Source organism: Dreissena polymorpha, chromosome 13, assembly GCF_020536995.1.
Source record: "Dreissena polymorpha isolate Duluth1 chromosome 13, UMN_Dpol_1.0, whole genome shotgun sequence".
Classification (NCBI taxonomy): Eukaryota; Metazoa; Mollusca; class Bivalvia; order Myida; family Dreissenidae; genus Dreissena; species Dreissena polymorpha.
Window position 1 is genome coordinate 2687945 of NC_068367.1, and position 27826 is coordinate 2715770.

At 34.7% G+C, this 27826-nt stretch overlaps 2 protein-coding genes across 2 annotated transcripts in view; both read right to left on the bottom strand.

Moving 5' to 3' along the window:
- Positions 1–290: 290 nt before the first annotated feature.
- LOC127855943 (ceramide kinase-like protein) lies at positions 291–23397 on the bottom strand. The gene is made up of 13 exons (XM_052391863.1): positions 23048–23397; positions 21872–21991; positions 21397–21522; positions 20385–20516; positions 19675–19738; positions 18512–18654; positions 17980–18235; positions 17470–17547; positions 17019–17128; positions 13413–13630; positions 12284–12724; positions 10830–11053; positions 291–9525 (listed from the first exon to the last, which is right to left on the bottom strand). The coding sequence occupies exons 1-13, from the start codon at positions 23253–23255 to the stop codon at positions 9432–9434; spliced, it is 2214 nt and encodes a 737-aa protein (XP_052247823.1). The 5' UTR covers positions 23256–23397; the 3' UTR covers positions 291–9431.
- A 2136-nt stretch (positions 23398–25533) lies between these two features.
- LOC127856569 (sentrin-specific protease 1-like) overlaps positions 25534–27826 on the bottom strand; it is a 40266-nt gene continuing 37973 nt past the window's right edge. The window contains exon 19 of the mRNA XM_052392865.1: positions 25534–27727. Within this exon, the coding sequence (XP_052248825.1) occupies positions 27662–27727 (66 nt within the window). The 3' untranslated portion in view covers positions 25534–27661. The remainder of the gene's footprint in view (positions 27728–27826) is intronic.

The window sequence follows — 27826 nt, forward strand, 5'->3', positions numbered from 1 at the left end:
ATTGAACATTATACGTGTATAAGCACATTGTTAAAGTGTTTGAAGTGAATACAAAGCTAGTGTAAGCTTTGCTTTAGTGTCCCAAATATGGAAGGTGTGCTTCCACATAGACACTGGACAAAGGCAGTGCAATATGTTATTATCAATATTTTCAGTAATAATAGCTTTATAAAATGTGGAATTCATATTTTCAATCGACCACATTCACTGTTTATAATGAAAAGAATATCCATTCAAAAGATATATGTTCTGACCAAGTTTCATGAAGATAAGGCAAAAAATGTGGCCTCTAGTGTTCAAAAGCTTGTTCTTTCATTTGACCTGGTGAAGTAGTTTTAAATCTGACATGGCCCAGTTTAGAACTTGGCTGAGATTTGATTGTAACGAATGTTCTGACCAAGTTTCATGAAGGTTGAACAATAAATACAGGATCTAGAATGCTCACAAGGTAAATCTTGATAAACGACAGACAAAGATTGACATCAGCAATGAGCTTACAAATAACAACAATAAGACCATTGTTTAGCTGATAATTATGAACATATGATGTACATGTACTGTTTTTATATGAAGTTTATACAATGTAAGAACATCTACATGTAAAATAAGATTTTTTATCAAATGAAAAAATTGAAGGTCTTAACATGATGTGTACAAAAAGATTCATTATTAGATGACAAAAATGAAACACTTAAAAAGACGTGTCAATGTAACATTACAAATGAAAACTATACATTTAAATATAAAAGTTGACTCATTCAAACATACTCTTCATACATTACATATTTATGCAGATAGGTTAAACATGAACCTTCAGATACAAATTGTACCTAATCAAGAGTAGGATAATTCTTAAATGGGCCTATACATGTAGGTCTTAATACATACCTGCATCCGTAACATTGTGCCTGTAGGCATATTTTTGTAGGACTCAAAGTATACCTATTTATTATAGATCCTGTCGGTAGTTCATGGATAAGCTTAAGTTTAACCTGCAGGTAAGAATTGTACCTTAAAATGAAGGAGTATTCTTAAAGGGACCTTCTCACAGATTTTGACATGTATTGAAATTTTGTAAGTAAATGCTTTATATTGATAAATAGAAAAAAAGCTCCAGTGAAAAAAACAAACAGAATAAAATTAAAGAAAAAAAAAAATCACCCTCATCTGGGCTCAAACCACTTACCCCTTGAGTAAAAGTCTAACACTTAGATCGCTCGGCCATCCATGCTCATACAATGATTGGCGTATTTTATACTTTATTTAAGCAATCCTCTGAGTGTCACAAAATATAACGACAACAACAGAACTCTTAAAATTATTCAATGGTTTTGTGTTGCAACGCTTTATAATTTTCAGCTTTTTAAAATTTTCAAAAGATGCATATAATGGATATTTTAGAGCAAGGTAAATGTTCAGCATAGCTGTTTCCTCACAAATATCATACATGTAACTACAATGAAAATTTGCGAATCTGAACCATTTTTTTTTAATTGTGTCAATTTACTAAAACGCGATAAGGCCCCTTGAAATGAAACTGCAGGCCTTAATTTGTGCCTTCAGGCATAAATACGCATGTTTTGATCCTACAAACAGTCAAGAAAAAAATATCATTTAAATTTAAAGTGCCATGACGTGGCGTTGCAGACATTGACTGAGTGATCATGGACAAGTATGATAAGATAAACTACAAGCATTAGTGTCAAACACTTTTATTCTAAATAAATCCAGTAAAATGGAATAAAAATTCAAAAGTGAAAAATATTAATACACAGAACAATTATAACGATACTGATACAATACTAAAATCAAAGACAATCAATGCCATATATAAGCCAGTCATAATGACGTTTGTAATGTTTGTAGGAATCCATTACTGCTGTATTGCAAACTATGTAAATGGCTGTATGAAATACAATAATAATATGGTGATCAAAACAGTCAACGTAAGTAAATACATGTTGTGTTACATAATTCAAGGTTATTAATGAAAAAAACCATGTTCTTCAAGTAACACCTGGAAAAAATATACAAGTAATCTATCTAATTTACTTTTGAAACAATTGCAATAAAGAACATTATTATAATTTTATAGAATTGTTTGCAGTGTTATGCAACATTTTTCTACGTCAGATGATCAGAATTTTAAACACATATTTGGATTTTGGCTTGACTTATTTTGAAATCCTATATTTGTCTGTACTTTTTACATTTAAAATACCTTCAGACACATATGCGTTGCTTTAATACTATAAAAAAACATCTAATACTTAGCATTTATATAGCAAAAGAATTCTTTACATATTCTACTGTGCTTCATAATAACAAATTGTGCATTAAGACGACCATTTGTAAACAATAAATTATGCACTTATGTTCAATAACTTTAAAACAATCAGAATTTACTATTCTAGTTTATAAAAATTCTAACTTTATATTAATTCGACTGGTACATTCATTGTTTGTAAAATTGTGAAAACAAATGTGTTTTCAGCCTTGATCTAAACGTGGCTTCAGATTGACAATTCTTCAGGTACTCAGGTAGATTGTTCCACCATTTTGGACCAATGAAGACAAGAGATCTATCAGCGAATTGTGTTCTTTGTCTAGGGATGTAGAATGTTGTCTCTTTTTGTTATCTTAATTTGTAGTGTCCTTGAGCAGGTATAAACATTTCCCTAAGGTATACTGGAGCTGCTCTATTGATTAACCGAAAGAAAACAACTAAGACTTTAAACATCACCCTGGCTTTTACTGGAAGATCAGCGATTGGTTCTGTAACCCATTTATGCCTATTGGACTCTCCCATCCTTCTAAATTTGATCATTTTTTTCCAAAATTAGGGATGTCTAGTATATTTATACCTATATTTAGAATAATTCTTACAGAAATTCCTTTAAGCAAACAGTGCAGACCCAGATGAGACCCCGCGCCACATCATGCAGCGTCTCATCTGGGTTTACGCTGTTTGCCAAGGCCTTTTTCAAGACACTAGGCACAAATGGGTTAAAAGAAACCTTCATAACTACCAGTACTCTAACAGCATGATTTTGTACTAGCTGTAGCTTCTTGATTTGATACGCAGGAACTTCAGTAACAAGAGGGCCAAGATGGCCCTAGTTCACTCACCTGAGAGGAGTCGGTTCATTCAATCTTTACCAAATGTCAAACTTGACCTAAATATTGTCCGGACAAACATCCTGGTCAAGTTTCATCATAATTTCATATGCGAGTCATGATCAATGTACCTATGAAGTTTCATGATCCTAGGCGTAAGCATTCTTGAGTTATCATCTGGAAACCATTTTTCTAAGTTGAGTCACCGTGACCTTGACAGCCATTGTGTGAATACGTTTTTTAGCACTGTGACCTTGACCTTTGACCTAGTGACCTGATAATCAATAGGGGTCATCTGCGAGTCCTGATCAATAAACCTATGAAGTTTCATGAACCTAGAAATAAGCGTTCTTGAGTTATCATCCAGAAACCATTTTACTATTTCAGGTCACTGTGACCTTGACCTTTGACCTAGTGACCTGAAAATCAATAGGGGTCATCTGCGAGTCATTATCATTGTACCTATGAAGTTTCATGATCCTAGGCATAAGCGTTCTTGAGTTATCATCCAGAAACCATTTTACTATTTCAGGTCACTGTGACCTTAGCCTTTGACCTAGTGACCTGAAAATCAATAGGGGTCATCTTCGAGTCATGATAAATGAACCTATGAAGTTTCATGATCCTCGGCATAAGCGTTCTTGAGTTATCATCTGGAAACCATTTAACTATTTTGGGTCATCTTGATCTTGACCTTTGACCTAGTGACCTGAAAATCAATAGGGGTTATCTGCAAGTCATGATCAATGTATCTATGAAGTTTCATGATCCTAGGCATAAGGGTTCTTGAGCTATCATCTGGAAACCATTTTACTGCTTTGGGTCACCATGACCTTGGACCTAGTGACCTGAAAATCAATAAGGGTCATCTGCGAGTCAAGATCAATGTATCTATGAAGTAACATGATCCTAGGCATAAGCGTTCATGAGTTATCATCCGGAAACCATTTTACTATTTCGGGTCATCGTTACCTTTACCTTTGACCTTATGACCTGAAAATCAATAGGGGTCATCTGCGAGTCATGATCAATGTACCTATGGAGTTTTATGATCCTTGGCATAAGCGCTCTTGAGTTATCATCCGGAAACCATCTGGTGGACGGACGGACCGACATGAGCAAAACAATATACCCCCTCTTCTTTGAAAGGGGGAGGGGGGCATAATGAGAAAACTGCCCCCCTCCCAGCAGCCATGTTATTCAACTGACCAGAACCATTTTTGAACTCAACTCTCGTATCAAGGAAACAAATGTTCTGAGCCAATTTCCTGAAAATTGGGCCAAAAATGTGACTTCTACTGTGTTCACATGTTTTCACTATATACATATAGAGAAAATTACCCCCCCCCCCACTGGCGGCCAAACTCGTTCGATATATCAATAAAACCAATGTTTTGACCAACTTCCATGATGATTGGGCAAAAATTGTGACTTCTAGACTGTTTACAAGGTTTCTCTATAGCCAAATAGGGAAAACTGCCACTATATACATATAGAGAAAAATGCCCCACCCACTGGCGGCCATGTTTTTACACCGATCTTGACCATTTTGAACTCGTCCGAGACATCAATAGAACCAATGTTTTGACCAACTTGAGTGTTTACAAGGTTTCTCTATAGCCAAATAAGGAAAATTGCCCCGCCCACTGGCGGCCATGTTTTCAACGGATCACAGCCACTTTTGAACTCAACCAAGATATCATTAACCCTTTCCCACTTAGATATGTATTTTGACGTGTTAGTAGTCTCTTAGAAAGTTATATTTAATTAAATACCTTTCTTACTAGATTCAAGTTTTAAAGGCTTCATTTCCAACCCTTAGATACTGATGAGAAGCAAACAGCATACAACCTGAACAGACTGCGAGTAACTCGCAGGCTGTTCTGGTTTTATGTTGTTTTCCCATAGCAATTTTCTCTTTGCCTCTGAGTGGGAAAGGGTTAAGACAACCATTTTGACAAAGTTACATGAAGATTGGGCATGAAATGTGACTACTACAGTGTTTACAAGGTTTTTCTTTATTTTTTGACCTAGTGACCAAGTTTTTGACCCGGCACAACCCAGTTTCGAACTCGGCCGAGATTTCATTGGGACAAAGCTTCAGATTAAGTTTCATGAAGATGGGACAAGAAATGTGGCCTCTAGAGTGTTTACGAGCAAATGTTAACGGACGGACGGGCGGACATACGACGGACAAAGAACAGTCACAAAAGCTCACCTGAGCAATCAGGTCAGCTAAAAAGACCATTGCAAAAGTCAATATGCAAATTAACTAATCAATGTTCTTATGATGCAGTCGACTCTTTTGTAAGATATTTACGTATAGCTTTGATATATCATAGCTGTGCATGAGTGCTCTGACACTTTTCCTGTATGTCTTTGTTAAAGTTAAGTGTGTTGGTCATGATAACACGAAGGTCTCTTACATGATTGATGAATTTCACTCCGCAGCCACCAATAGCCATGCTTGAAGTACTCAGTTTCGCCAACTGTTGCCTGGTCCCATATACAATAATTTCAGTTTTTGATATGATTCATGTTTAGTTTGAAGGCTGACATCCAATTAATGAAAACTTCCAAGCAACTATCAATGTATATCAGTGAAATAGTTGAACCATTTAATAAATGAAGGAACATAATGCCACATGTACTTAACCTATTACAACAATTTCAAAGTATGATGCAATTTTTAAAAAGGCATAAATGTTGTATCAGAAAGACATAGAATTGCATGTACTTTATTACGGAAATTGTATTTATTGTTTGGCATTACCCACATACCATTAATTTCTATTTAGAAACATGAATCACAAGCTGGTATTTGTTTTTGCTACAAAATCAGTTATCACAAAAATGTGTCTTTATTAAGATCTTTTATAAAACATTACCCAGATGATCAAAATAATAATAATAATATTAATGTCAATTTTTTTTGCACATGCATTAGCACGTAAACTACTTTAAGAAAGGGAGCTAACTGTAAGGACTGCGTTCTGTTATAAATTAGTGGACAAGAACAAGACATTCTCTCCTGATAGTCTTCATTTTTTTTATGTTTGATATATGAATGAATACACAGAGGAGAACTGTAAACATTCCATATTCATACATGAACTGCAATATAGAAATAATAAGCAGACACACACATGTATACAAACTCAACCAACACATTACTTATTTAAAAATGGATGGCAAATTTCATCCAAAATATTGACAAAACAAACATTAATATAAAATAAAATAATACACAATGAATATTAGTTGTTGCTATGAAACATTGCTAAAGCATGCTTAAACAAACACTCGAGAAAACGGTTAAAACAAAATGTAAACAAAAATGTAAAAAATTAATTAGAGAAAAATGTAAACAAAAATATATAAAAAAATTCTATCACATTACTTGTAGCCACAGCACAATACAGTATACTGCCACAACTTAAAAATCATATATAACATACATGAACATTTTGAGACAATGGACGGAATCAGGTTTGGGACCAATATTACTAATATACCTGCAAACAATACAAACCATATATTTGTTGCATAATTAAAGGGACTGTCAACCACGAATGACGAAAAAAAGAAAAGTTCTAAAATACCATATTTTTTACAATTATTAGTTTATGTTGATTAAAATATCACAACTGGTATATTTATACATTACTTGAACAGTTTATATTTTCAGTATATTTGGTAATAAAATTCGCTATGTGAATAGAAAGTACATTGTGAAAATAGGTGACATAACGATATACACACTACAAATAACGTTAGTTGATTGATCATTTTCTATATTAGATATATACAATTCACTACGCATGCACAATTTGCATTCCTGGGTTTACCACATGACGATGATGACTTTATTTATAGTTAACTGGTATAGTTACCTGGTAGACATACCCAGTAAAATTTTATTATCAAATACACCGAAAATATTAAAACTTAACAACTTTTTTCAAGTATTGTTATATACCACTCGTATAATTTTAATCAATATAAACTAATAATTGTAAAAAATACAGTATTTTACAACTTTTCTTTTCTACGTCATCGTGGTTGACAGTCCCTTTGTGGTTGACAGTCCCTTTAAGATTTATTATCCTTGGTTAGTGCTACAGAATCGTATCAAGTTGATGCATTTATTTTATTCATTACAAGTCAGATGTTTAAATGTAAACCTGGTTAAAATTGTAGTTCACTAATAACATTTATAAATCTAGTTTACACATTAAAACTGTGCTTAACTATTTAAACTTGTAAACCTTGTTTTCATACTAAAATTGCAGTTTACTTTTTAGACAAAGATATTTTAGAAAAGCAAACAATTCTCAAGTGTTAAACAAAAAATTTTTATATTGACTATCTTTACACAATAAAGACAGTCTCCGATACCTATTCAAACTGCCTTAAGCTTTTGAAAGAGTTTTTGCATTAAATTGTTCAATCGTTTGAAAATTAACTATGAACACAATATCAAATGTGAGCATATCACTACGCTATTAATAACAAACAAACACATGTAAGGCTAAATTTTCTAGTTCTCCACTCCAGGGAAGTTCTCGACCAAACTAATGACATCTAGTTCTACACTCCAGGGAAGTTCTCAACCAAACTAATGACATCTAGTTCTACACTCCAGGGAAGTTCTCAACAAACTAATGACAAGTATTTCAGTTATTATGATAATGAAATTAATAATCTAATTACAAATAAACCCAGTTGAATGTGTTATTGCGTCAAAAATTATAATGGCACTATTAATGAATGAAATTAATCTAAGTTAAAATTGTGGCTGACATTTGGATTCCATTAACAATAACAAATTTCAGTATAAGTTAAATAATGGCAAGAATAACTGTAGGTAATACTTTAGATCTCAAGTTTGTTGTGTGAGATTGACTTGTTTCACTCATAATTAAAACACCTTTCTTTTTTGCACTGTATAGTTATAGGATATTTGTTTCATTTGTATATTAACCATTTAGTTCATCAGTGATCTGAGAATACAATTGTTTTTGGAAGTGATACAATCATCAATTGATAAAAATTAGAAATTTACAAAATCCAACAAACTTTATTTGCTGCATTTTCTATTTTCATTTTACATTTTTGAATAAATAAGAATACATTTTTTAAATAGTTACAATACACTGGTTAGTATGACGTAACAAAGGTTTTAAATGTACACTTATTGTTATACGTGAGTTAAAATAAGACATCAATTACACAAAATAAATATTTAATATTACATCAAAATAAATATTGAATACATATATGAAAAATCATAGATTAAATAAAAACAATCAACAAACAAAAATTAAAATTTATCACAATTTCATGGAATGTTCTGAACTTGAGGACTGCCGAATTATAACAATATAAATACATCAACAACAATGGTACACTATATTGAAGACTTTCCATAAACACTCTTTAAAACATAATTGTATTTAGTGTACACATATTTTTGTTTAGATTGATCCAGTCAAAGCCTGTGGCATATTGCCATGTATGTTCAAGTCTTAATGCCTGGTTAGAACCATTAATGGGTCTGCTTTTCTTGATGTTTATCAATTAAATGCTCGTATGGCAAATAACATGTAGATACGGAAAGCTCTCGGATCATAAAATGTATAATGCTTCTACAAAAGGCAAGGCTGAAAAACATGGATGACATTTTGTTTAAAAAGAAATCTGAAGAATTTCTTAGTCTAACTTTTGTAATTATTGTTTATTAGAATTGTCTTTTAATTTGCCGTTGAGTTTTTAAATATAAAAAGGAGGGATGGGGTGGCAAAAAAGAGCAAGGGGCAGCAACCTGCTATTTCGATTGTACTGCAGATAAACAAATTTTTCTTGCTGTCTAACATTATTTTACCAAAGATCTGATGTAAAACAAATTATTCAAACATACATTTTCAGCAATATCCTATATTGACATCGTAAATTTTACCCTTTATGGAGGATATGTACTGATTACTGCTCAGGACTGGTTTTAAAGTGTAACCAAAATTCTATGTATTTGTTCTACCAGGAGAACTTTACGGCAGATGTTCACGAACAACATAAACTCACTTTATGTCCAACAATCATACAGCCCTTCCAATGGCTTTTAATTTCAGCAGAAATTTGATTGTATTTCTATATGTCTACAAAAGCTGTAGCAAGTCACCCTAACCAACAGCACAAAATCAAATTCTTTCTATATTGTTTTATGAAATCCTATAGCTACTCCAACAAAGAGTTCAAGATATTCCTGCAGGCACTCTATCAATCTATGTTCTATTAGCGCTAGGTGATAGGCCCGTTCATATTCTCGGTATACACAGCAGTGTGGGGTCACTGTATATTGTTTCTGGTGATATACCGCGACCATACACTCGCAGCAAACCATGGTGAACTCTGAAACATACAAAAATATTGTTCATTTGTTAAGTCATAAACACATAGCATGGACTGCTTGTGTTTCTACAGATTGCTGTGATTTTTTCATCAGTTTAGGAATATAAACTACAGATATTAAAATGGGAATTTAAGCTTTAATTTAATCTAAATTGGGGGAAAAATTGTTTGAAACACACTTTTTTAACTTATGGTGGTGATAACAATAACATTAAACAATAAAAAATAAAAATGAAAAAAAAGTAAAATGGTTAAAAAATCTTTATTTCTAGACAAATCACTGCTGTTACATTAAAGTCATTAATAACTTGTGAATTTCAGGACAGCATTCGGGAAAAAAGATACATTTTGCGATTTGAATACAACCCAATAAAAGCTTATATAATCAGCCCAAAAACATCAATTGGTACAGAATTATAATTATCTCTTTTTAACTTATAACACTAACCCACATTATTGCTCATCAAGTGAAAGATTGTTGTATATTAAGTAACTTAAGATCCTCCTATTAACCAAACAAACTATATACAATAAATTGTACGATTGCAATATTCTTGGTAATACCTACGGGTACAGGTTAATGAACGCCTGCAGTGTGTACACATACAAGGTACATTTTCAATCATAATGCTTGAGGTTAACACTTAAATAATTTGCAGGGAGAGAAGTGTTGATTTATATGACAAAAAAAAGGATCTAAAAAAATCTGAACAACTACGATGTGCGGCACTTCTTATTGTTAATATTTGATGTATTCATACAAATAATTTGCTAGTTAACTCTTTCAGTGCGGGAACCGAATTTTGAAGGACTTTGCAAACAGTTTGGATCCAGATGAGACGCCACAGAACGTGGCATCTCATCAGGATCCAGACTGTTTGCTATTCTGATAGTATTCTGTGAAAAAAATCGAAGAAAATGCAAATTTTAGAAATTCAGCAGACGACATTTTAGCAGATGACAAATTTCCCAGCATGCAAAGGGTTAACCCTTTCCTGCTCAGAAGAAAAGTGAAAATGGCAACCAGCATTAACCAGAACAGCCTATGAGTTACTCTTTGTCTGTTTGCTGCTCCAGAGTATCTCAGGGAATGGCTATATGCAACCAGCATAAACCAGAACAGCCTATGAGTTACTCTCTGTCTGTTTGCTGCTCCCGAGTATCTCAGGGTTGGAAATGAAGCGTTTAAAACTTGAGTAAGAAAAGTCTTTAATTTAAATTGAGTTCCTAAAGAAGTACAAGTAAGTACACATGTGTCTTACTTCAGACATACGTGGAAAATGGTTATGAATGAGTCCACTTACTTCACATGTAGAAAATCTTGCTGACAAATCTCATAATCTATGTTCCAAACTGACTTCATTTTCTTTTCTTCCTTAGCCTTCTTCTTATTCTCCTTCTTCTGGCTCCGTTTCATTCGTCTGGCACGATCCTGCTCAGTGAAGGTCATACGGTAGGCAGGGCCTAGTAACGTCTGCTTAGGAGCAGTAGCTGAGCGTACTGTTCTCACGCCCAATTTGTCAATCGTCTAAAACATTTAAGGCGATAAATACAGCTTGTTTTTGATAGGTAGTGGTCATTCATATTGAAATCAAAACCTGAATGACCGTGTTGGATTGACCATTAGAGTTTAAGTCCTTGGTTTAAACGAGTTTATTCATAGATTTTCTAAATGACAATTTTCTTACCTTTTGTCTCAGATTATACAAATCAAAAAGCAGTAAACAGGATCAGATATATACAGATACAGGAGCAAAATAACACTGATTATGTAGATTCATACCAAAAATATAATTAATATTATAATATTTTCATTCAGAAGTAGTCTACATTTAAAATTAATAAAATAATGAAGCATTACAAACACAGAACAACTGAATAATTTGGAAAGTTTTTGTTGTTATGGTTAAATTGTGCTACAATACATGGATCTCTTACATATAAAATGTACAAATTCACATAAAAGACAGGATTGCCAAGAAGTCAAGAATATAGCATTTTAAACCAAAAATACATTGGTTCAAGCCACAGTTGGGATAAATATGAGAGTGTTCTGAGAAAACTGGGCTTAATGCATGTGCTTAAAGTGTCCTCCCAGATTAGCCTGTGCAGTCCGCACAGGCTAATCAGGGATGACACTTTCTGCTTTTTTGGTATTTTTAGTATCTAGTTAGTCCCTCTTTACTGAAAATCAAGTTTCGGCAGAAAGTGTCGTCCCTGATTAGCCTGTGCGGACTGCACAGGCTAATCTGGGACGACACTTTACACACATGCATTATGCCCAGTTTTCTCAGATTCTCAGACTCATATTTTTCATGAAATTTATTTTTAAAAGTATATTATTGTGATTTAACTGGAGCTATTTAGTTCAGATGATAAATCAATCAATTTATTACATTAATAAAGGAACAGATTTATAAAAAAATCTGTGTAAAAATCCGTTTAACACATTATCCAAAATTAAGTAGGCATTTTAACACATATTCCAAAATTGAATACGCATCCACAAAATTGTTTGCTTGTGCGCAGGCATGTTTCTAAGAAAATATATAAAATAACTATTGTTTGTGTGACTATAAAGTTACAAATCAAGTGATTCTGGAGTGTTGATCAACACACTACATTTGAACAATGAAGTTAAACGCAACTTTAATATGTAGTTTGATAATTATTCACTCAAAGTTTGAGAAAGGCTGACACATGATTTTTTATTAGAGGACTTATACCCGGTATACAAATTTAGTTGTTTAATACTTACCACAATTTCTTCTGTTTCCTTCTCGTCATTACTATCATCCCCGTCACTATCATCAGAATCATCAACACTGAAAGTATCTATAGATGTTTCTGTGTTGGTCCTATTAATTTTTTTCTTGTCTATTTGCTGAACACTTAATGTCTTCATCGCTTTGGGTTTATTGTTATTCTCAACTCGCAGTGATGACTTAGATTTCACAGACCCAGATGATGGTTTGGACGTTGTGAGGTCGTCAATTTCCAATTCTTCATCAGAATCACTAAGCTCATTAATGTCAAGGATTTCCGTTGATTTTGTGGCAGATTCCAGCATCTTTTGTTGCCGATTTATTTCATAGTCAATCTCACTGAAGTTGTGATCGTTGTACTGGAAACCCAAGGGAATTCTAAGGCGGAAACGCATTTCCTTCACTCTCAACACCTCAATAAATGGGAAGTCAAACTGAAATCAAGAACAAAGTGTGCACATTTAGTAATGGTTGATATTTATTATTATGTTTATTTTGTAAAGGATTATTTATAAGTTTTACCTGGTTATACATTAACAAAATGTCAAAGAAACCATTTTAATTAGATATTTCTAAGACATTAGTATCTAATTTTTGGTAGGCGTATGTAATTTATTAATCAAATTTTATGCATTTCTTAGCTTTTTTCTCTAAGGTGAGAAAAGGGAGGAATTAAATCTGAGGTAAAGGATATTATGGATTCTCCAGAACAGCCTGTCTATGCCCAAAGAAATCTAACTTAGTTTCCAAACGAGCTTATGTACTTTATGTATTATTCCATACATCAGACTGAATTTTAATTAACATATAGAGGAATGTTAATCCAAAACAACAGCTGCCTCCTGAAAACTTAGATTTTAAAAATGAATATTAGCTATTGTGTTTATGGTACATTTCAGTTACCATCTACACACAAAGCTTATCTTGCCCAATGTCTCCTTTAGCAGGGGTGTGATTTAAGAACCACCTCAGAGGTGGAAAATGCCCTATGCCCCTAACAAGGTTCAACTAAAGTCTTCGTTTGCATACAGATCTAACAAAGTTTACAACATTAAAAGGGAGAAAATCAGCTGAAAAGAGGAAAACACACACCCCTATTTAGATAAGTGCAGTCATTCTTACCGCATCTTTATTAGTCCCCATACGTTTAATCACCCTCAAGAACTCTTTTCTTGGTGCCTCTTTAACAAGCACTAGATCCATAGTGCCATCATTGAGATGCGAGTACTTGCTAACACCACGTGTTGCTATCTCCGAGCGTCCAGGTATTGTGAACAGACCGATGTTCAGATATTTCCCCTTTCTTGATCGCCAAGGATTGTCCTCATGTTCCGCTAAGTCTGACAATTTTGAAAAACTCAATTATAGTGTCATCAATCTGTAAGCATGTTCAACTTTAACATGGATTATTTATTACAATATAACCTTGATATACATGAACATTTATCTCTTAACGCTTGGTATGTCTACAAAATATTGTAAAATTGGATCTGTGAAAACCATTACTTTTTAAGCATTCAATTTTACGATAAAGGGAGTGGCTGTTGTTGGACTACTTACTAACAAGCTTGTCGCTGTTGTTGGACTACTTACTAACGAGTGTGTAGCTGTTGTTGGACTACTTACTAACGAGCTTGTCGCTGTTGTTGGACTACTTACTAATGGGTGTGTCGCTGTTGTTGGACTACTTACTAACGGGTGTGTCACTGTTGTTGGACTACTTACTAACGAGTGTGTCGCTGTTGTTGGACTACTTACTAACAAGTGTGTCGCTGTTGTTGCACTTCTTACTAACAAGTGTGTAGCTGTTGTTGGACTACTTACTAATGGGTGTGTCACTGTTGTTGGACTACTTACTAACAAGTGTGTAGCTGTTGTTGGACTACTTACTAACGAGTGTGTAGCTGTTGTTGGACTACTTACTAACGAGTGTGTAGCTGTTGTTGGACTACTTACTAACAAGTGTGTAGCTGTTGTTGGACTACTTACTAACGGGTGTGTCACTGTTGTTGGACTTCTTACTAACGAGTGTGTAGCTGTTGTTGGACTACTTACTAATGGGTGTGTCACTGTTGTTGGACTACTCACTAACGAGTGTGTAGCTGTTGTTGGACTACTTACTAACGGGTGTGTCACTGTTGTTGGACTACTTACTAACGAGTGTGTAGCTGTTGTTGGACTACTTACTAACGGGTGTGTCACTGTTGTTGGACTACTTACTAACGAGTGTGTAGCTGTTGTTGGACTACTTACTAACAAGTGTGTAGCTGTTGTTGGACTACTTACTAACGGGTGTGTCACTGTTGTTGGACTACTTACTTACGAGTGTGTAGCTGTTGTTGGACTACTTACTAACGGGTGTGTCACTGTTGTTGGACTACTTACTAATGGGTGTGTCACTGTTGTTGGACTACTTACTAACGAGTGTGTAGCTGTTATTGGACTACTTACTAACGGGTGTGTCACTGTTGTTGGACTACTTACTTACGAGTGTGTAGCTGTTGTTGGACTACTTACTAACGGGTGTGTCAATGTTGTTGGATTACTTACTAACGGGTGTGTCACTGTTGTTGGACTACTTACTAACGGGTGTGTTGCTGTTGTTGGACTACTTACTAACGGGTGTGTCACTGTTGTTGGACTACTTACTAACGGGTGTGTCACTGTTGTTGGACTACTTACTTACGAGTGTGTAGCTGTTGTTGGACTACTTACTAACGGGTGTGTCACTGTTGTTGGACTACTTACTAATGGGTGTGTCACTGTTGTTGGACTACTTACTAACGAGTGTGTAGCTGTTATTGGACTACTTACTAACGGGTGTGTCACTGTTGTTGGACTACTTACTTACGAGTGTGTAGCTGTTGTTGGACTACTTACTAACGGGTGTGTCAATGTTGTTGGACTACTTACTAACGGGTGTGTCACTGTTGTTGGACTACTTACTAACGGGTGTGTTGCTGTTGTTGGACTACTTACTAACGGGTGTGTCACTGTTGTTGGACTACTTACTAACGGGTGTGTCACTGTTGTTGGACTACTTACTAACGGGTGTGTCACTGTTGTTGGACTACTTACTAACGGGTGTGTCACTGTTGTTGGACTACTTACTAACGAGCTTGTCGCTGTTGTTGGACTACTTACTTACGAGTGTGTAGCTGTTGTTGGACTACTTACTAACGGGTGTGTCAATGTTGTTGGACTACTTACTAACGGGTGTGTCACTGTTGTTGGACTACTTACTAACGGGTGTGTTGCTGTTGTTGGACTACTTACTAACGGGTGTGTCACTGTTGTTGGACTACTTACTAACGGGTGTGTCACTGTTGTTGGACTACTTACTAACGGGTGTGTCACTGTTGTTGGACTACTTACTAACGAGCTTGTCGCTGTTGTTGGACTACTCACTAACGAGTGTGTAGCTGTTGTTGGACTACTTACTAACGAGTGTGTCACTGTTGTTGGACTACTGACTAACAAGTGTGTCGCTGTTGTTGGACTACTTACTAACAAGTGTGTAGCTGTTGTTGGACTACTTACTAATGGGTGTGTTGCTGTTGTTGGACTACTTACTAACAAGTGTGTCACTGTTGTTGGACTACTTACTAACGGGTGTGTTGCTGTTGTTGGACTACTTACTAACAAGTGTGTCGCTGTTGTTGGACTTCTGACTAACAAGTGTGTAGCTGTTGTTGGACTACTTACCAACGAGTGTGTCGCTGTTGTTGGACTACTTACTAACGGGTGTGTCACTGTTGTTGGACTACTTACTAACAAGTGTGTAGCTGTTGTTGGACTACTTACTAACGAGTGTGTGGCTGTTGTTGGACTACTTACTAACAAGTGTGTAGCTGTTGTTGGACTACTTACTAACAAGTGTGTAGCTGTTGTTGGACTACTTACTAACGGGTGTGTAGCTGTTGTTGGACTACTTACTAACAAGTGTGTAGCTGTTGTTGGACTACTTACTAACAAGTGTGTAGCTGTTGTTGGACTACTGACTAACAAGTGTGTAGCTGTTGTTGGACTACTTACTAACAAGTGTGTAGCTGTTGTTGGACTACTTACTAACAAGTGTGTAGCTGTTGTTGGACTACTTACTAACGGGTGTGTTGCTGTTGTTGGACTACTTACTTACAAGTGTGTAGTTGTTGTTGGACTACTTACTAACGAGTGTGTAGCTGTTGTTGGACTACTTACTAACAAGTGTGTAGCTGTTGTTGGACTACTTACTAACGAGAGTGTAACTGTTGTTGGACTACTTACTAACGAGTGTGTAGCTGTTGTTGGACTACTTACTAACGAGTGTGTCACTGTTGTTGGACTACTTACTAACGAGTGTGTAGCTGTTGTTGGACTACTTACTAACGAGTGTGTCACTGTTGTTGGACTACTTACTAACGAGTGTGTTGCTGTTGTTGGACTACTTACTAACGAGTGTGTAGCTGTTGTTGGACTACTTACTAACGAGTGTGTTGCTGTTGTTGGACTACTTACTAACGAGTGTGTAGCTGTTGTTGGACTACTTACTAACGAGTGTGTAGCAGTTGTTGGACTTCTTACTAACAAGTGTGTAGCTGTTGTTGGACTACTTACTAACGGGTGTGTTGCTGTTGTTGGACTACTTTCTAACAAGTGTGTTGCTGTTGTTGGACTACTTACTAACGAGTGTGTAGCTGTTGTTGGACTACTTACTAACGAGAGTGTAACTGTTGTTGGACTACTTACTAACGAGTGTGTCGCTGTTGTTGGACTCATCCAGGGGATCAAAGGCCTGCACAAGATCCTGTGTGACCTCATCTCCATCAGCCTCCTTCTCGGTCCAGCAGGTGTCACATCTATAAATAGACCATGACAATTACAGCAATAAAAGCAGTTAAATTGCATATGTGTATAAGGTTTAGTTCGGTTGAAATTTGGTTAAAATGTATTATTTTAGCTTTAAATATGCTTAGTCCTAAGTGTCTTTGAGAATGCTCTCAGTGCAATAACTATTTTTATCAACACATTTTAGTGCCAATAACACATAGGTCTAATAAAAGTTTTCAAATTTATGGTCATTTTAGTTAAACATATTACAGTATAAGAACACTTGGTGCACGCATGGCACACTTAAATCTATTTTTTTTAATAGTGCAATAAAAAGTCATACAAATAAAACAAGAGTTACATGACCTACCCAGTAAAGCATGGCAAGTGCTTCCTATGAGAAGGCAGTTGTTCTGCCGCAATATATTCAATGTCACACTCATACGGTCTGAAAATACACACACAACGGGTAATCTTAAATGTTCAGTTTTTAGACATTGTGAGCCACTTTATGAGAAAATAACTATTGTGCCATATGTGTTGCCCGTTGAGGAGCTACACTGTCCACTATATTGACACACAAGGTTTCATGGTCTCATAAGTGGACAGGCTACATATGGCATAAGACCCATTTTGCATGGTGCTCTTGTGAGGTTGAAGTGTTAAACTTGTTAATTGCTTCTCAGTTTTGCAATAAATTATGGTATTACAAAGTACAAAACATCTAAAACCATAAACATAATATAATTAGTTAAGATCTACACAGTAAAAATTATTATTTTTATTTTAATGTATTATTACATAATATTGGAGCTACCCTGAAAAAGCCCCTACCAAATTTTACACATATACTATAAATGAAAGTGCATATCCAGCTTACCTGAGTTTAGCTTTAGTCAGTGCTTTGATGAAGGCTGGCTCCAGTCCCCGCTTTCCAAGCTTCTTATACCGTTCTCTGAACGTCAACACATTTCCACCGAAACCGTACTGGCAGTTGAAACACCACTGCAGGAATTTATCTTCGTTATAAGCTGTGCACACGTCAACTGGCGTGGTCTGACCCATGAGAATGTGGATGATGGAGGTCACTATATCCTCACATCCCGTTATGGATCGACAAATGTCATTGGTGGAGCCTGGTATATAAAAGATTTTGAAATACCTTTAGAAAATGCATCTACTGGTAAGCTACTTATGATCTACAAAGAGAAACACTTTATCACAGTTTCTTTAACTCAAGATATTGTTTAGGATATTTTAACATGAAGAGCATTAAGTTTTTTTTACCTTACCTTACTACCAGCTTAACTGCAGCGTCCTATAGCAAAATTAATTACCTTACTATTAAGAAATTCCATTATTATTGGATTTGTGTCTTTTACAAATTTACTGTACAATTTAAGACTACCTACCACAAGGGATGATTCCAAATGGAAGTCTTGCCCTGACTGGTGTGAAGCCCAGTTTCTGATCAACATCACGACACCGCTGGGATGCTGTCATCAACCCATCAGCGACCTTGTTGGCTGTGCCATCACCTCCCATGGCAATTATGCTGTACATAATGAAAACTGAACAGTTTATTACAATAATAAATTGCTATGGTTTGCACTTGTGGCTCTAATTGAACAATTACAGGCTCTTGATATTTTAGTTTGCAATTCTGTAACAGGGAATCATTCTGCAGCCAATTTAATACTTACAATTTTCATGTTTGTATTAAACAAGTTATTAAAACAATTATACCAGTGAACTTTAAAAAAAATGAATTATTTGCCACTTTTTACAATGGTCTCATTTGAAAACATTGTGATGAGCCCTGAGAGCCTTGACTATCAACGCTACCAGTACCAATAAGTTCTGACTGCTTCAATATGTAAGGGGTTAAAGCTACCAGTACCAATAAGTTCTGACTGCTTCAATATGTAAGGGGTTTAAATGCAGTATGTTTGAATACTTAAAATGTTTTGCACATTTTCTGAAGGATGTATTTCAAATACACCATTTTTATATGTTAATTATTAATAAAAAATATTAGTACCAACATATAGCTGTCGACTAAATACACCAACTTGAAGAATTCTTGCTGAAATCATAGTTTACATTAATGTATATTAACTATATTGTCTAATTATCAATCAAAACACTACAGTATTATTCTGTGAAAATGAGCACATCAATACATGTTGATTCAAGCACATTTCATAACAAGGTATGGGCATAATATAACACACACTCACAATCTAATGAGCCGTGTTCTGAGAAAACTGGGCTAAATGCATGTGCGTAAAGTGTCGTCCCAGATTAGCCTGTGCAGTCCACACAGGCTAATCAGGGACAACACTTTCCGCCTAAATGGGATTTTTTGCTAACAAGAGACTTCATTTAAACGAAAAATTTCATAGAAGCGGAAAGTGTCGTCCCTGATTAGCCTGTGCGGACTGCACAGGTCTATCTGGGTCGACACTTTACTCACAAGCATTTTGCCCAGTTTTCTCAGAACACGACTCTAATATACCCAATCATGGAACATTTATTTCAATATAAATGATATATATATATCGGTCAAACTTACCAGTCAAAGGCATCTAGATTAATATGAACCATTTCCTGTTTGATGTGTTCATTATGCTGGACCTCTGTAATGAAAATATTCATTCCAAATTAAAGAAATGGCACAATCCTTATTAATGAATATTTCTTTCTATACCGTTATATCATTTGTTATAAGATTTAAAAAAAAATGTCTAGATGTCAGTTCAAACTGTGATCAACTTACTGGTTCATGCATGAAATACAAAGTGTCTTGTAATGAACATCATGTTTTTTGTTCTTTTTAAAAATTTTAAGTTTGTTAATTTATTTATTTGAATAAAAAGTAACCATACACAATAAGTAGAGGTCTATTGACTGATAAAACTCATTAAAACATCATAGTTTTGCCAAGAAAACCCAAATTAAATATGACATGATTTGAGTGAAAAAATTTCAAAGCCTGTCGCTGATCGGTTTGTGCTCATTTCAATCACCAATAACTGCCTTACCTCTTTACCACTAAGATACTAATTTTACGCATGTGTAGTCCCTTAGAAAGTTAGATTTAATATAAGACCTTTCTTACTAGATTTAAGTTTTTAAGGCTTCATCTCCAAACCTTAGATACTGATGGGAAGCAAACAGCATAAAACCTGAACAGACTGCGAGTTACTCGCAGGCTGTTCTGGTTTTATGCTGTTTGCACTAAGCCATTTTCACTTAGCTTCTAAGTGGGAAAGGGTTACTTACCAACACAGTCAACTTGGACATCTGCCGCCTGGAAGAGTGGCAGGACTTTGCTCTTGTATAGGGAGCTACCATTCTTGCCGCCTGCATGAGTTTGCAGGAACAGCTTCACCGAGGTCGGGCGTTTGAACAGTTCTGGAAATACAAATTATATGATATAAAAGCAATTGCACACACATTTTATAGGTAAAAGAAACAGAGATAAATTGTTGCAAATAAAAAAATGCACGAATGTTTGCAAGATTATTTAGTTGCAACTCTTACCTGTTGAAGTCATAAAAGCCTAATTAATTCATAAACAAATGAAGACAAATTAAAAGCTGCTAGTATCTTAGAATAAGTTTATTATTGGTGTGCATATAATAACTAATATTTTTCCACATGTTCACTTAATGTTATAATATATAAGCCTAACAAGAGATGAGTTTGTCAGAAACACAATGACTCCTATTGCGCCCCTTTCAAATAAAATTTCAATATATCATTTGGCAGGTTTAGAAATAATCTCCCTTTTAAAGCTTATTACTTCCCTTGGATTGTATTTTTTTACTTTTGACCTTGAAGGATGACCGTGACCTTTCACCACTCAAAATGTGCAGCTTTATGAGATACACATGCATGCCAAATATCAAGTTGCTATCTTCAATATTGCAAAAGTTATGGCCAATGTTAAAGTTTTCGGACGGACGGACAGACAGACATACTGACGGACAGTTCAACTGCTATATGCCACCCTACCGGGGGCATAAAAATCATTACTTGTGATACAATTTTTTTTAGGGGGGTGAGGGGCTATCTTTTTACATTGAAAATTAAATTATTAATGGAAATGTAATTAATTCAAGGCTCTGTGTGTTGATTATTAGAAAATATCTTTAAAAAAACATTAACAATCAAATTAAAATAATTGTAAACACATTAAAATTTTCCAACGTTAGGCAAAAGATGAAATTTTTCCCAACACAAAGGGTGTAAGCCCCATTCCCAAAATGGTGGGAAAACCCCCAGTGCATACTTGTGATATAAGACTGGATCTTGTGCAGGTATCGGTTGCACAGTGCTTCACTGGGATGCTCAAAAACCACAGCTCTCTCACTGAGAAGGTTTGGACCAAATATGTCGCATATATGCAAAGTAAAACCTGAAAAATATCAGATAAACTATAAGCATGATTAAACAGAATGAAGTTAAATGATATTAGAACAGATAAAAACAAAACATAACTCAGAATAATTAATTGATTTGTTAATCAGTCAGAATCCCTGTGACCATTAAAAAACTAAACATATAAATTATTGATGAATAATATGAATAAAAAAATATTTAAAAGATGTTATTTAATTAAATGTTATAAAAATATTTTAATGAAAATCAATAAATTCATTGTCATGACGTATTTGAAACCTTTGGACACACATGTTTACCCTGAAAACAAATCGCTCTGCAAGCTGACTGTCATTCTTCATCATTATTTCTACAACCATGATTACCTATACAGAATCCTTCATCTGAATCTGTGTTTGACTTTTTCCTTTTCAGCGACACCGCAAAAATGTCTTTCAGCATAACAGTGTTTCGGTCTTCACCTTTTCCTTTCTTCTTTTTCTTACCTATTTGCAATTAATGACATAAAGCGTGTCATGTGCTGGATTGCAAAATACAGTGGAAGCCAATACAGTGCAGTGTTAATTAAAATTTTGGGATTTGTTTATTCCTGCACACTGCCACATTACCTTATTGTGATATTAACACATTGATAATTATTGTTTGTAGAGTCTCGGTGCATTCACTCTGGATCCACCCTATATCCCATTTACCTCGATATACGAATATTAGAATCCTCGAAATATCGGGCTTCATTATTATGTACCATTACTACATTTGCAGACAATGCTCACTATGTATATTGGTGTTGCTTTATCCTACATATTCTTAGTCAATATCTTTATATATATATATTCATACTACCGTAAATGCCCCCTGCTCAATTATCGGAAGTCACAATATTGTACTAAAATTATTGTTTATGTTATATACTTGGGTGAAAATAAAAGGATCTGTTCTGTTCTAGAGTTTTCAGATGAAATTATGCCAGTTAAACGGCATAATGGAAACTTATGTATAGTAATTAATAAAAATCAACTCAGCAATCAGTCAAAGAAACATTTGATCTATTATCACCTCTTACCCCATTAATTGATAATCACTTAATTTTTTAAGACCAGTGGCCACTTAATAAAAAACCTAATGTGTAATTAATATTAATAATAATAAGTAGTATAGTCTAAACATTTTGAAACGGTAATCATAATGCTGAAAATGCAAAAAAATATGTCAACATTAAATAAAAGATCTTTAAACAGCTATTATCATTTCATGCGTAGTATAATATAGGCCAAACAGCCAATGATCACCGCCATCATATTATATATTTATCATTGCAAACATATAAATTACCATGATTGCTTGTTTTTTCTTTAAATCAAGTTAGCATTTTTTAAATAAATAAAAAGTGTAAATGAGTACAAATTATAATAATGTTTAATATCTATAAATAACACTATTAACAGCTGATACAATTTGATAAACATAATTAAACGTTAATTAACAGTAAATTCAAAACTTAAACCTTAATAAATAATTTATTGCAATATAAAACGTATTACCTGATGGATTAACATTAGTCCAAGTTATAAGACCCTTGGCAAGAGAAAGTAGAACATCAAACCCATCCGATTTAATGTGAAATATATCCTTTAAGTCGGGTTCATTAGCAAAAATATTTTCTTGTTGCACAAAATTCGGACACTGCAAGATCGGATTTCCATCGTCATCGAAAATATATTCATCCATGTCACCCATGTTTGAAGGCATTCAAACTATTTAAGTTATACGAAACAGCAATATTCGACGATTAATTGTAATGAAAATCTGGTCAGGAATTTATGGTCAAAAGTTGATTGTCAATAATCAAAGTAATCAATATTGCCCCGGAAGTAAACAAGTCCTCGACAGATAGTTGGATATTGAGCGTTCTGATAGGTTCATATTTATAGAAGCTAAGTTTTGGTACATCACTATAGCAACTATGACAACACTCATGATGGGCAAACTATTAATCATCGATCGTGATTGCCGGAGCAAACAATATCATGCCTGATGAATGCATCCATATTTGTAATAAACAAACTGCTGATTACGTCAATTTAACATATTGACATGTATTCACGGATAGGTTTTGAAACATGAAGCACATGTATCGGTGCGCGGATAATATGTGATGGATGATTAAATGTAATATTTGATTTACAGATAACCCACAGGGAGTCGGCATAAACTGCTGCCCCGTCCCAAAACCCTAACAAATGTTCATTTGTTATACACAACAACAAAACTCCTCAAAAAATGAGTCGATTATTTTTTTACTTATATAGGGCCTAAACTGTACTTCACATTTTTGTTTCAAATATTATTTATTTGAGATTCCCAATTCTTCAATGATGTTTTTTTTATAAGTTTTGTCTCCCAAATGAAATAGATTTGCCCTTAACTCCATAAGCAGAATGTCTATTTAAAAAAATTGCATCACTTATTGTAAACTGTAATAAACTGTCAGGAATTTCATTAATTTTTTTTTATAATAATAAATGGGTGATGCATATTGAAGTTTAATATCATCGTTTATTTTTATTTCTTGTATATTTACACTGTCTGACATAAAAAATTATAAAGTTTCCAAAGACCTGTTTTGGGAGTAAAGTTGAAATGAATATTTTAAAGATAAATATCTGTACATGTTTCCTCAAGATTGAGTAATAAGTATTACTAATATTTAATAAGTATGATTTAACTGAGTGAGCTAAGTTTTGGACATATTTGACCCAGATTTCGACTTGGTCTAGATATTATGAAGAAAAAAACAAGTTTAATCAAGATGGAGACACACATGTGGTACTTAGGTGGTTACAATGTTTTGGTAGATCCAAGGGGGGAGGGGGGGGAGGAGGGGCGGATGCGGTGTTCGCCGCCCCCCCCCCCCCTCAAATCGCCAAAGTAAAGTCAATTCATGTGATGTTTCACACTTAACTAGATCTAAATCGCATATTTAAACTAATTTTTCTTCTTTTTTGTACACAACATTTCCCACTTATCACAGACAATTGCTAAATGTTTTAACTTGAGCCTCTCTGTCGCCCAGTTTTATCAAATAGAACTTTGCGATTCTGCTGTATCCCTCTTTTTGCACATTGATTCTCTTTTCGCTGCATTTTATGTCAACAAAGATGAATGCGCCAACACCAAAACGAGCCATCAAAATACTAAAATCGTGCTGGCCCCCCTAGCAAGGATTTGCCCTGTACCCACCAGGCTATTACCCCAAGCAAATTTTTCAATATCCCCCCCCCAACCAGAAATCCTGGAACCGCCCCTGAATACTGCCAAGATTGTGGTACACAAGAAAATATTTATAAGAGGTGATGTCGACAGTGATAGAATAAATGCATAATTTAAACAGAACAAACTGTCATCTGATCATGGTTATTTTAGCCACATGCTGACCATTTGGTCCGACACCCTGGCACATGTCTCTTGGACAGAACATTAAATGTGTACAACTGTGCTGGCCATTGCATTTGGTGCAGAGTTGCTTGCTCACCTTCAGCTTTTCATGTTGTATCAAACCAAAACTGATCCTCGGAATAAAAATCTGGCCTCATAGATAAGACTTCTTTTTAGCACTTCTGTGTGAACATTCAGAAGTTTATAAATTAAGTTAGAAATGAAAGCCTGGATTTCTTTTTTAAAAGAAGCCGTTCAATAAAAACATTTGTTTTCACGTTTGTAAAAGGCCATGATTGGACACAACCATTTTCTTTAAAAAAAATTGATATCTACATTTTTTTGTCCTTTGTGAAGCAATAATAATGTTAATCCATGATAAGATCATTCACTGGTTAAGACTTATGCATCTTAATCCATAAATGGATCTGGGCTATGGACCATTGCGAGCACATACACAAAGTACACTTAATGCTGTTGTTTGATATTTTTATTTGCATTCAAATTACATACTTAGTCATAACATTAGTTCTTCAATTCTTTCAGTATAGCAAAACCTGTTTGAAAAAGGGAAGAAAATAATAATGACAAATTTCAAAGGGCAGATAAGTTTTTATTTCCAAGTTTCTTGTAAATAAATAATAATATGATGCAACTGTTTCAGATGAAAAATACACTATACATTAACATGAAACATACAATTCAAAAAATGCAATATTATTTATATACACTATGAAACAAAATCTTTTTCTGACTTATCAACCATACATATCTAAATTAACAAGGGCTGTTTGTAAAACATGCATGCCCCTCATATGGGCCGTCAGTTGTAGTTGCAGCCATTGTGTAAATAAGTTTTTTGTCACTGTGACCTTGACCTTTGACCAAGTGACCTGAAAATCAATAGGGGTCATCTGCCAGTCATGATCAATGTACCTATGAAGTTTCATGATCCTAGGCCTAATTATTCTTCAGTTATCATCAGGAAACCATTTTACTGTTTCAACTCACTGTGACCTTGACCTTTGACCTAGTGACCTGAAAATCAATAGGTGTCATCTGCCAGTCATGATCAATGTATTTATGAAGTTTCATGATCCTAGGCGTAAGCATTCTTGAGTTATCATCCGGAAACCTTTTTACTGTTTAGAGTCACTTCGACCTTGACCTTTAACCTAGTGACCTGAAAATCTATAGGGGTCATCTGCCAGTCATGATCAATGTACCTATGAAGTTTCATGATCCTAGGCGTAAGCATTCTTGAGTTATCATCCGGAAACCATTATACTATTTCGAGTCACAGTGACCTTGACCTTTGACCTAGTGATCTGAAAATCAATAGGGGTCATCTGCCAGTCATGATCAATGTACCTATGAAGTTTCATGATCCTAGGCCTAAGCGTTCTTGAGTTATCATCCTGAAACCATCTGGTGGACCGACGGACGGACGGACCAACATGAGCAAAACAATATACGCCCTCTTCTTCGAAGGGGGGCATAAATATCTCAATTTGTATGGGTTATTATGCTAACCTGGTAAAGTAAGGTTGTATTTGCAATGTAGCCATAACATAATTATATTATATGTACTTAAAACAGAAAAACTGGATGCTTATGTCAATAATGGACTTTGAGACACACATCTAATTTATTACAAATTGCAATAAGAGAAAGCACTTACAAAAGTCAAAGTAATATTAATATAATAAGGAAAATTCAGTTTAAGCAAAAATATAGACCAACTTGAAAACAACCACTCGCAAATGGAGAAAGCTAGTACCGGTATGTTGAATTGAAGTATAATAATTCTCTATGACAAAAGCTCCAATGATACAATTACTTATATATATGGCATATTGTAATGATATTCTGTTGTTCAAAGTTGCACAATCACAGAAAAAATATCTTGATTTTTTAATATTATTTTCTATAGGAATTGAATTAATATGTATGTCACTCAAATATGCATTCATTTTTCCCTTTTTTCTCATTTTAAAGTCTAGAAATAATAATGTTTAATAAAAATAATCCTTTGAAACTTTGCCACTGAACTTGGTCTTACACAAGGTGGAAAGAGTTGCCAAACATAACATAAAGACCAGATGCAAAAATTTAAACAAGTATGTACATGTCCATCAGACCTCATATATACAACCAAGTCGCAACATGTCCTGTTAACTATTGTCTTTCATCAAAACATGTTCCCACCAATTCTGCTGCAATTCTGACACACAGGTAGTTTGTCAATTTCCTGATCCTACTCACCCTGCAACATGGCTTGACACCACTCCAGTCACTACTTAGCACCCTTCTCTGGGCTTTGTTTTCAGAAGCCTCTACCAAATAACACCTTATCTTTTATGCCCTTAGAACTGTTTGTTTTTCTTACACAGTTTATTCCAATACCTTCATGTGAATCTGTTTATTGCACATACGTGAGCGACTTCTTTTTAATTACTATTCACTGTTGATTGAATCGCTACATTATAGTAATTTGTATGTTCATGTAAACAGCAACTTACAAAAACTGCAATCTAAGCATTTCTTTTAAGTCATTTTTTTTTCCTTGTAATTGTTTGACTGCTGTAATTTCTGACTTGTAGTGGCAAAAAGGTTCCTGCTCTGTCCATTGGTTACCCTGGCTTCAGAAAATTAATGTCCAGATCTGTCATCTTCAAGATCTGTCTCAGCACTTTTGACTTTGCAGATGTTTATGAATGTCACTGTAGCAGTTTTCCTGTAACAATCTCGTACACCATTCTTCTCCTGAAGTATGGCATGTGTTGCTGAAAACAAGAACACAGGACCTCTTATTTACACACTGTATACTTCTCCACACAATTTTTCATGCAAATGATCACAGCTTCAAGTGACTGTGCCCCAAT

What these genes read in the sequence shown, in the direction of transcription:
- LOC127855943 (XM_052391863.1), bottom strand. Translation starts at nt 23,255, where the DNA reads ATGCCTTCAAACATGGGTGACATGGATGAATATATTTTCGATGACGAT. An exon ending in TGTCCAAGTTGACTGTGTTG is followed by an intron (nt 19,739 to 20,384) that starts GTAAGTAACCCT and finishes TTTTCATTACAG; the next exon opens with AGGTCCAGCATAATGAACAC. An exon ending in CTGACTAAAGCTAAACTCAG is followed by an intron (nt 17,548 to 17,979) that starts GTAAGCTGGATA and finishes GTGTATTTTCAG; the next exon opens with ACCGTATGAGTGTGACATTG.